The 12,145-nt window shown below is 34.9% G+C and overlaps 1 protein-coding gene across 1 annotated transcript; it reads right to left on the bottom strand.

Moving 5' to 3' along the window:
* Nucleotides 1–6,956: 6,956 nt before the first annotated feature.
* Nucleotides 6,957–11,714, bottom strand: LOC127729397 (5-hydroxytryptamine receptor 1D-like). The gene is made up of 2 exons (XM_052237224.1): nucleotides 11,616–11,714; nucleotides 6,957–8,204 (listed from the first exon to the last, which is right to left on the bottom strand). Exon 2 carries the CDS (start codon nucleotides 8,202–8,204, stop codon nucleotides 7,167–7,169), a length of 1,038 nt encoding a protein of 345 aa, XP_052093184.1. The 5' UTR covers nucleotides 11,616–11,714; the 3' UTR covers nucleotides 6,957–7,166.
* Between the last annotated feature and the right edge of the window lie 431 nt (nucleotides 11,715–12,145).

Below are 12,145 nucleotides of genomic sequence, written 5' to 3'. Positions count from 1 at the left end.
CATTCGATCCACCAAAAAATCATTCTTATATAGGTAAAATCGATGATAAACATACTTTTTTTTAACCTACAATATGAAATCAAACAGACCTAGGAAAATCCAATTGCACGTGGTTGCTATCTATTTATATTTATATTTATGTTTATATCGGGTTATATGTCCGTCGGCAGTTTTCGGAGATCATCTCGATGGTTAATTAGATGAAGTCTAGACAAAAATACACGCGATATATTGATACAAATTATCGAGTCCATGCATTGTTAATTGTTTATTTTAGACTTTTTGTAATTTAGATATACGTTTTGGTATGTTATAAATCAAATATGAGAATTTGAGTCAAATCGGTGAACATGAATTTGACAGCTAATGCAACTTTAATAAATATAAAATCAAATATCAAATTTTCATTTGAAAATGTCGATATTTGATTTCACAAATGGGTTGATGAAAAATATAGTTTATCTCATATACTATATAAAATCATATAATTGATAAGATATCTTATATAAATTATAAGATATCATCTCATATAAATTTTTTTAATAAGATATCTTATAAACTTTAGAAGATATCCAGGGGCGGATTTAGGCGGGGCGTGGTGGGCGTGCGTCCCCCCTAAAATTAAAAACAGATGTTATGAAAAGACAATTAAAAATCGCTGGTAAAAGTAGAAATTCAAGTTCGTTTGCAAAATCTAATATTGGTCAGGTGAGCTATTGTCATATGTCTCATCTCACTTTGTGTCCGTCGGTTCGCCCGTCTATCTGTTAACTCTTCACATTTCTCTCGTCCTAACTAATATATACTTTGTATTGCATGCATCTCAAAAAACATGTTTAACCCCGCCGCATTTTTGCGCCTGTCCCAAGTCAGGAGCCTCTGGCCTTTGTTAGTCTTGTATCATTTTTAATTTTAGTTTCCTGTGTAAAATTTGGAGTTTAGTATGACGTCCATTATCACTGAACTAGTATACATATTTGTTTAGGGGTCAGCTGAAGGACGCTTCCGGGTGCGGGAGTTTCTCGCTGCATTGAAGACCCATTGGTGGCCTTCGGCTGTTGTCTGCTCTATGGTCGGATTGTTGTCTCTTTGACACATTCCCCATTTCCATTTTCAATTTTATAAGGTGTATGTACTAGATTGTATGTTGATTATTGTGGTGATTTTAGATTGTTGTCAGGGGTGGATTTAGGCGGTTTTAGCTTGAAACTTTAATTTCTCGCTAATTTTACCACAAAATATTTCTCGCCACGCTTGGCTTGGCGAGATATCTACAGTGCACCCACTCTAAATAAATATTTCGATAATTTTACCTCGAAAATTTCAATTTGCGCCCACCTAACCTAAAATCCTGGATCTGCCCGAGATATCTTGAAGTTAAAATAAATAGTACAACGGCTTGCCAAACGGGCTGGGTTGAGCGCTCACAAACATGTTTAACCCCGCCACATTCTTTATGTGCCTGTCCCAAGTCAGGAGCCTGTAGTTCAGTGGTTGTCGTTTGTTCATGTCTGTCATATTTGTTTTTTCGTAAATTTGTTTTGTTATAAATTTGCATTCATGTCCAGTGTACAAAGTAGTACCGATATTGTCGACATCGCAAAGTAGACAATGTCGACACAATATTGTACAACGTTGTCGATATCGTTTCATACTTTTGTCTACATCGTTGACATTGACGATATCGCGAAGTAGACAATGTCGACACGATATTGTACAACGTTGTCGATATCGTTTCATACTCTTGTCTACATCGTTGACATTGACGATATCGCGAAGTAGACAATGTCGACACGATGTTGTACAACGTTGTCGATATCGTTTCATACTCCTGTCTACATCGTTGACATTGACGATATCGCGAGGTAGACAATGTTGACACGATATTGTACAACGTTGTCGATATCGTTTCATACTCTTGTCTACATCGTTGACATTGCCGATATCGCTAACACATTACTCGTGTTTACATTGTTAATTGTTAATATTATATTATTGATTGTAATCATTAATAAGGAGAAATAGTAATCCATGATTAAACGATGTAATTTTATTAAAGGTATTTTTAATTCATTTGGCCATGAAGGGCAATCAGAGCTTTTGTATCACTATGTTTCCGTTGTATGTCATCTGTAAACTTTTTGAATAAGCAAACTTTTTGAAACTTGTCATGCATGATCTATGACATGTCATGATTATCAAGTAGACACCAATGGAGAAGGAACTTCCCACTTACAGGCAGCCAGATCTGGATGGCCCCAAACAAAACAAGAAGAATCAAACCCAAGAGCACAGCAAATATCCAAGTATCTAATTTAAAACTAAAAGGTTTAATAAGACAATGACACATCAATGACCAAAACACTCCTGACTTAGCACAGGCGCATATAAATGCGGTGGAGTTTAACTGAGTTTTGTTGGATTCGAACCGTCCCCCTCTACCTGGTCAGAGATGAAAAGGAAAAATAGAAAAAGTACCCACAGTAAAAATACATCCTTAATGTATCCAACCCAAAAAGGAAACGCCACATGACAATTAAACATAAAATACAAAAAAGGCTTTTTAAAAAAGATAGCTCGCAGTTATGAAAGCTAGCTAAGGATACATTTAGAAAAGATCAGTCCTCGAAATTGCCAATTTAGACTTTATTCCGGCATTCCTCTTCCATTAAAATGGGTCTAGAGTTATAGTTTCATAAACTAAAAGACAAAATACGAAGTCGTACAATGCCAATTATGAAACATATACTGAGTGTATCGTATAACTAACACAGTAATATCGGCGTTGTCAACAATGTAGACAGCAAGTAGGACGATGTAGACGATGTTGTAACAATGTTGTCAACTTCGCGATGTCGGCAATGTCAACGATGTTGACAGAGAAGGGGGACGATGTAGACAATGTCGTCACGATGTTGTCAACATCGCGATATCGGCGATGTCAACGATGTAGACAGCAAGAAAACCGATGTAGACGATGTAGTCACGATGTTGTCAACATCACAATGTCGGCGATGTCAACGATGTAGACAGGAAAGGGGGACGATGTAGACGATGTCGTCACGATGTTGTCAACATCACGATGTCGGCGATGTCAACGATGTAGACGATGTCGTCACGATGTTGTCAACATCACGATGTCGGCGATGTCAACGATGTAGACGATGTCGTCACGATGTTGTCAACATCACGATGTCGGCGATGTCAACGATGTAGACAGGAAAGGGGACGATGTAGACAATGTTGCGAGCAGGTATAAAATCATGAACGAAGTTGACAATATCGGCGATATCGTCACTACATCGTGCACTGGACATACCGTTGTTTTTCTCAATTGAATTGTTTCATATTTTTCTTGTCGGGGCCTTTTATAGCCGACCATACGGAATGGGTTTTTCTCATTGTTGAATGCCGTACGGTTGCCTATAATTGCTTACATCCACTTCATTTGAACTTTGGTTGATATTGTCTCATTGGCAATCATACCACATCTCCTTATTTTTATATTCGTTCACCCGACTTGTGTTCTCGAAGTTCCAGTTTGTAAGCATGTTTGAGATACATCTATCCACTCTTGATTCATCATCTTGCTTGTCGTTGCATCCCTTTTAGTTTGTGATACCGGTATTTGTCCCATACTATTGCGCCATACTCCATAGTTTATAACGGATTACTAGCAAAATAATGCTGTTTTCTTGCATTCCTGTTGGCAGCGACTTAAGTTTCTTCTAAAGAAATTAATCATGAAGTTTGCCTTTTTCGCTATATTCGATATGTAAATTTTATTGTTAAAAGTCAGACAAAAGAGCCGCCACATAGATAAAAAAGTTGTTTAAAACAATATTACTATTGTCATTTACAGAACAATGACGAATGAAGTATACCTAGCATTCGCGTTATTCTGGCCCTCCTGCAACCATGACTGCCATATTGACTCATGACATCAACATATGAGCTGCGTCGGATAGAAATCGACCTTATGCACATTAATATCAATATATCTGTTAACCTATCTCGGGATGAAAAATCTCTACGGAAAATCTGTTACTGTTTGAAAAGTGAGTTGTTATAAGAACCCTACAAAACAGACTGACATTTATCTTTTATTTCGTATTTGAATGTTCCATAATTAATCAAAGTCGTATACATGTACACGTATATATGTACTTGCATAAGGTCGATTTTTATCCGACGCAGCTCATATGTTTACAGGAATATAACACGGTGGGTGTCACTATAGTGGAGCATGAACTGTCGACCCTTCCGTTTTACCCGAGATATTTGGTTTGGTTCGTGTTGTTCACTCTTTAGTTATTGTGTAAAAATCAGAATACTTGGTATCTGAAATGAGACAACTATATTTATATAGAACAGAGAATGAGGATGGAATGTTTTGTGACAGCGTTTTGGTATATTCGACATTTCATTTTTGTCGTGGTACTAACTGTTTTTTTACGATCTACGGTGTTTGACCCCTCTAGTAGTATCTTCTCTCCTTTTTTTTGTATAAAGTGTTTTGTTTGTTGTTTGTCTTTACGTTCAATGGTAAATATTTTCTTGAATATTAAAGACTGGAACAATTAAAAATTGAATTCATTGATAAGCTCTGCAAAGCAGATTCCTTTTGGCTTTTCAGCTCCATGTGTATTTATGCACCGGCCATCGATCTTTTCTGGGGGGCAAAGGTTTTTTCTCAGGACAAACACATTTTTCGACTTTAATCAAAGGCAAACATTTTTTTTCAAAAACATACTAGAACTAGAATTTTAAGAATATTTTTTTTCCAACTCGACGTTGAAACCGTTTCCCTCCTCTTTCATGGAAACAAACTAATGTGTTTTTTTTTTCATTTTCCTTCTGAAACAATATTTTTTTCCGAAAAAAATTAGTATCGACAATTTATCTAGAAAGTCAATCCCCTCCCCCATAGATGAATGGCAGGCGCCTTATACATCTTAATTTCCCAATGTTTATGATGAAGATAAGTATAGTGGAAGCCATAAAAGTTTAAGCATGATGATCTTAAGTTCTGATGAACCCCGCTGAAATATTTCAACTAATTTCCATGGCAATGGGCAGTAAATTTAATCCTGTAACAATGTGGGAGAGCAGTAGAAACACAAAAATCTGATGTTTTATTCATTTTTGTATGCATGTGTTATTGTAGTTAGTTACCATTCCAACGTATATTTGTTTGACCAACGTTCACGATATATGAAATTGAAATGTAATAAGTTTAACACGATATCTGGTTGATTGATCGATTATTGTTTGTTGAAAGTCCAGTGGCATATATTGTATGCATATTTAGGACATATATTGTTTCTGAGTGAAAGAATTTTGTTATGTTCCAGTTAAAACTGTCCACCAACGACGGAATGTAATGTTTATGATTATATATATATATATAAATGATACAGAATTTTTTATGTAAGACTCATGTTTCCGAGATACGCTGCAGATCAAAGGCCAGTAAAACAAAATAAGTAAAACGTTTGGGAAATCAGTGTCTTGAAAGACCTACATGTATATCGAGAACATTCAAACTAAAACCGTCCACGGTCGTGTTAATCTTATGAAGTTTCTACCACCTTAGATATCTTTTTCTGATGAAGTTCCTACTTAAATATATTTGTCTGATGGAGTTGTTTCCTTGGATGTATTTGTAAGTATGAGTTGCTACCTTAGAAATCTCTGTCTGGTGGAGTTGCTACCGCCTTAGAAAGATAACATTGTTTGATGAAGTTGTCACCTTAGATATCTTTGTCTGAGTTGCTACCGTAAATATTTTTGTCTGATGGAGTTGCTACCCGAGATATATTTGTCTTATGAAGTTGCGACTACCTAAGATATCTTTATCAGATGGAGTTGCTATCTCAGATATCTTTGTTTGAATGAGTTGCTACCACCTTAGACATTTTTGTCTGTTGGAGTTGTCATCTTAGTTTTTTTTGTCTGATGTAGTTGCCACCTTAGACTTTTTTGTCTGATGGAGTTGCTACCTTAGATATCTTTGTCTGATGGAGTTTTTTCCTTCGATATATTTGTTAGTATGATTTGCTACCTTAGATAACTTTGTCTGACGGAGTTGCTACCGCCTTAGATAACATTGTCTGATGGATTTGCTACCTTAGATATCTTTGTCTGATGGAGTTGTTACCTTAGATATCTTTGTTCGATGGAGTTGCTACCTAAGATAGCTTTGTCTGATGGATTTTTTACCAACTTAGATATATTTTTTCTGATGAAGTTGTTACCTGCGATATCTTTGTTCGACGGAGATGCTACCTTCGATATCTTTGTCAGATGAAGTTGCCCGATTAGAAACGTTGGTTGGTGAAGTAGCTACCATAGATGTTTTGTCCGATTGAGTTGTTACCTTAGACGTCTTTGTCTGATGAAGTTGCTCCTTAGAAAATTTGTCTGATGTAGAAGCTACCATAGATATCTTTGTGCTATTGAGTTGCTACACTGATGAAGTTGCTATCTTTGTCTGATAGCGTTGCTACCTTAGAAAGTATTGTCAGATGGAGATGTTACCACCTTAGATATAATTGTAACCATTCGATTTTTTTTTATTTCGGCAATGAAACTTTGTCTGCTAGAGTTGCTACGTTAAAAATTTTTGTCTAATAGATTTTCTACCTAGATATCTTTGTCTGATAAAGTTGCTACATTAGATATAATATAGAGTTTCTACCTTTAGATATCTTTTTCTGACGGAGTTGCTATCTTAGATATCTTTGTGTGAGAGCGTTGCTCCCTTCGATATTATTGTCAGATGGAGATGTTACCCCTTAGATTAGATTTTTTTTTAATTTTCGGCAATGTCACATGGTTGTATTGTTTATGTAGATGTCATATTTTGTTGCTATTTAGTAACAATCATATTGTTTGGATTTTAAATTAATACATTTTTCTGATAATTACGACATTCTTAAACTCTACTACTGAACTATAAATCGGAATGATTTATTTTTCTGATATTAAATCATAGAATAATTGGCAACAATTCACATTTTATTTAAGCACTTGCTTACATTAAATAGTTGAAACATAATCAGTTAATAGTCGAAAAAAAACCAGCTTTCTTATGTATAGACATATTGACTTTTAAAGCTTAATTGAAGATATATATACTGTCAGAGCACAAATACATCGGACAATTATAAATCTTCTTCGTTTATATGTTCATTGTACTGTTGTTCTCGCACAACCAATGGTTTCAAACAAAACGCCCGTATCCTCCGAACAGACTGTTTCGCAGCGGTTCTAATCTCCTCGTCACTTAACCAGAGGCAAGGTGTAAATAATGATGTCAACGTGCACAGTATCAATGTTGCTTTGAATACCTCTAATCCTGGAAAGCACCTGTGTGATCTACAGGTTACCATTATAAACATATTGACCAAATAAGGGAACCAAAACAACATAGTAATACAACTAACAATTAACGTAGCAATGGTTGATGATCTGAGATGTGGAGTGATGTGACTCCCAGGAGTCTCCGTTTCGTCCATTCTATACCAAACAGGGCGTTTTACTTTGTAAACAATCAACATGATAACAGTTGTCAAGATTAAGAGTAAATTTGGTATCAAGTATGCAACAACGGCTGTCGGAACTAGCATATCATCATGTAATATAAAGCCACAAGTATGGCGAAACACAACACCCATCGTCTTTATGCTAGATAAAAGTAACGGCAAGAAAACACATAATGTGAAAAGCCACGGCATGATGAACAGAAACAGTTGCAAATATTTTATAATCTGTAGCTTATCCGGATACAGTTCCAAAAGTTTAGACAAGAATCTGTCCGCGCACATCGTTGTAATGACTAAAGAAGAAAAACCAAAATGTGTTACATCGAGGATAACATACGTTTGACAAAGTACATGACCATGTAGCCAAGCATAATTGTGCGTGTAACTTATTCCGAACGGCAGCACTAATACTCCAACGACAAGGTCAGACAAACATAAATTTAAAACCCGCCAATAGAATAATTGTTGTCGTATCTTTGAGTGACAGAGTATTAATACTGCAAGAGAAATATTTAGCAGTAGAACAAATACATTTACTAAACAGTCCATTATAATCAACAGTGTGTCTTTGTCTCCTATTTCGGGGGTGGCATCGATGGATAAGTCATCGCTTTCAGTATAGTTAATAACAAAGTTAATCTCCTCCATTGATAGCATCTGAAAATAGATAACAGAAATTTGAAGTAGTACAAGTAGTAAAACAATGGTATTTGGTTAAAAACTGTTGTCAGTAAACAATTGTAATATTTTGGCAAGTAATGTAATGAGGTATTCTAAAAGTACACAGCGAAATTTCACTCACGGGAATTTCACGTGAAAAAAAATCGTGTGATTTTCACTTGAAATTCACGTATAAGGTGAACATTTCAATGCACGTGAATTTCACCTCAAACGAGCTTATACGTGAAAATCACATGAAATTTTTTTCACGTGAACTTCATGTGAATTTTCAAAATAAAGTTATTCAAATAACATCAAATATTTCAAATTTAATTAAAATCATGAAGGATACTATTTTTGTGTGTAAAGTTCACGAGAAATTCACGTGAGTTTCACGTAAAACACGTGAGATTTATCTGAAATTCACGTCAGCACAACTCGCCTGTGTATGTTAACGATTTCAGTACGCATGACTTGTTTGTGTAATAATTATAATTATGTGAGCTCTGCACAAAAAGTTTAGAAAGACTTGCTTGAAGGAGTACCAAAATCGTATAAGCCTTGCATATTTGGCCTTTCTAACTTTTTTATTCGAGCGTCACTGATGAGTCTTGTAGACGAAACGCGCGTCTGGCGTACTAACTTTCAACCCTGTTATCTATGATGAGTTTATTTACGAGCGTCACTGTTGAGTCTTATTTAGACGAAACCGTCGCGTCTGACGTACTAACTTTTAACCCTGTTACCTATGATGAGTTTATTTACGAGCGTCGCTGATGAGTCTTGTAGACGAACCCTTCGCGTCTGTCGTAATAACTTTTAACCCTGTTTATATCAATGATGAGTTTATTTACATAATTAATGAACTGAAATTGACAATTCTAGTGTATAATTTAAATATAAATGACTACTCTGTATATATATATGGTACCCTCGATGTAGTGGTAGGAAAATAAATGCGTGATACCGAATATTTTGTTTTCTTAACAATGCAAGTTGAAAGAACTGCTTTTTAACATACACTGTAATTCACATAAGGACAATGCTAATTTGGTATCAGTTTGAATGAAAAACATTTATTTTAAGGAAATATAAGTGGTTTCAGATGAGACAGTTACACAGAAGAAAACTACCTTAAGTTTTTCTTGTTGTTTAAATAGAATAATTCAACGATTCATAGCGCACTGCAAATAAAAATGCCTCTTGATAGATAAACATATATACATATGAACAATGTAAAGAAACAACACTCGGTCAGATTTAAAATATGACAATAGCAGCCACTTGATAACAAGTTTCTGGTTTGGAAAATGGCCAAAATGTAAAAAGTGCTGTTAAAACGGTATTTTGTGTCTTTTGAAATTTTGTTATAGTTTGTTTTTTTTCTCACATATAATTTGTATTGATATCATGCGTCAGGCCCTTTTCAACAATTTTACAGTTCTAATCTTGACATGTGCTTTTATACCATTGTCCAAGGTTAAGGTAGGGTTGAGCACTCACAAACATGCTTGCTCCCGTCATATTCTTGTCCCAAGCCAGGGACCTGTACCCTGATGGTTGGAGGACCGGGAGGATTTTTTGTCTTTCGCTAAGCCGGAAGTTTTATTTCGCTTGGCACAGCCACGCGAAAATTTATTTTCACTTTTGTACGCAATTATTTATGCATTTTATAGGGCACAATCTTAATTTACATCCCGTCATTGACAATATTTGTTTCAGGTCTTACCAGATCTGTATATTTATTTCCTTACACCCCCCCCCCCCCCACCTCACCCCCGTTCTCCCTCCTTTGCGGGAAACCTCATACTAGCTACTTTTTGGTATTACACCAGAGTTGTCTGTCTTTGATCAATAACCTATCAGTCACGTCAAAGTTTCTTTGTGTCCTTTGTATCTATTTTCTTGTTTTTTACCTAAAAAATTTTTTTTAGCCTACCTTTTCAAAACCGCTAGTCCACGTTACTAAATGAAAACTACCTTATAATAAAATGTTTCATGTCTTAGATATGTCGCTTAAGGGGAATTCATGTAAACGCGAAATTAGTTTTTTGACAAGGTGATATTTTTTATTGACCTTATGAACTTATGATAAAAACATTGAAATTTAGCTGTAAACATGTTAATAAATTCGGTGGTTACAGGAAAAAGACTAAAATCTAACTGCTAACATGTATATGTATATATCGAGTGGAAAGCAGGAAAAGCTAAAAGCTTTATTTCTAAATCATAAAATGTGATTTAACTTCAGTGGTGGTGTTAACGTATATTTGATCCGTCTAATGTAAACTGGAAACCTTGTTATAATAACATAAACGGTACCAATTTGTCTGCACCAGATGTGCATTTCGACAATCAATGTCTCTTCAGTAATTCTCGAGGCCAAAATATTTGAAAATCCAAAGCTTATTAAAAAGATGAAGAGCCAGAAACCAAAAAGGACAAAAAAGTATAGCCAAAGCCGGACAAGGAATCAGAGCTTTGCATGAGGGAGATACATTCCTTAATTTTAAATAATTTCCAAAATTTTGTAACAGCAAATTCTAATAATTTCATGCCAGTACCAAAGTACTGGCTACTGGGCTGGTGATGCCCTCGGGACTAACAGTCCACCAGCAGAGACATCGACCCAGCGGTAGTAATAACATAAACGGTACCAATTGTTCTGCACCAGATGCGCATTTCAACAATCAATGTCTCTTCAGTGATGATCGAGGCCAAAATATTTGAAAATCCAAAGCTTATTAAAAAGATGAAGAGCCAGAAACCAAAAAGGGCAAAAAGTATAATGTCTCTGGCATTACAGATGGCTGAATTAGATTTGTAGCACATACAAACTTTAGTGCTATTGAACAAACACCGAATGTCTGCAAACAATGCTTGTATATCAATTATAACAAATTAATCTTCGAAATAGAATTAGCAGAAATTAAAACCCTAATTCATCAATGTTAACGAGAAACGTGGGGTACACAGTTTGACTATGAATATGAATAACTTTACAAATCATTCAAAAAAATGGACAAATCAGACACAGTTATATGCATTCGTTCAGTTTAAATTCTTCCTATGCAACAAAATAAACGGTTATACTATTCTGTAACATACTATATTCTGTGTAACGTAGGATTCTGAACGATGTATAATTACATTAGAACAATGTTGCAGGACCTCTACAAAATGACCTGACAACGCAACTCGTATCTCATTTATAAGTTAACTTCAAGATTTTCTTGGCTCTATCCCAAATCGAATTTGTTTTGGTTGGAACTTGTAGTATCAATATCTTACTGCGTATGCTAGTGTAGACGTATGGTATACATATGACTCCCAAATTCATGGAGGCTTGACACTGCAATATTGAAATATGATTCTTCTTTACCGAATAAAAAAATATTAAATACTCACATTTGCTTGTTTTTCCTCTTTTGTCTTTTACTCTACACATACCATGTTTCTTTATAATGCTATTACAATTCTAAATATTTAGGTACGCATGCGCTTATAGAATACAGCTGCAGAAACCATAATCGATAGCAGGAATGAATATGTGAGGCTGTTGATGCTAACGTTTTTAACCGTATTTTTCATAAATGTAATATATATATAGGTTTGAACGTTGTTTTCAATTTAGACTTATTTATATATATATATATTGTGTTATTTACTTATATATAATGACATTTTTAACAAGGTTTTCTGTCTAGGGTTTTTAGTTTAGTTTTATATTATTACTACTATGATGTGTTGGTATTATTCATTGCTATTAATATTCTTATTGTGTATTGTTTTTTAAAACATAATGATCCGTAAATACAGTATCAAAATCAATACATGTTGCAGTTTTCAGTCTGGTTTGGAACATTTCTTCTGGTATTCAACGTAAATTATAATCTTTCCTCGGATAATCTTTGTTTTTAAATATATGTTTGTCGGTC

Source organism: Mytilus californianus, unplaced genomic scaffold (genome assembly GCF_021869535.1).
Source record: "Mytilus californianus isolate M0D057914Y unplaced genomic scaffold, xbMytCali1.0.p SCAF_2, whole genome shotgun sequence".
NCBI lineage: Eukaryota > Metazoa > Mollusca > Bivalvia > Mytilida > Mytilidae > Mytilus > Mytilus californianus.
Note: the sequence above shows the minus strand (reverse complement) of the source record. Positions and strands in the feature narration are given on the sequence as shown.

Excerpts from the sequence above, each read along its gene's own strand:
- LOC127729397 (XM_052237224.1), bottom strand. The coding sequence starts at position 8,204 with ATGCTATCAATGGAGGAGATTAACTTTGTTATTAACTATACTGAAAGC.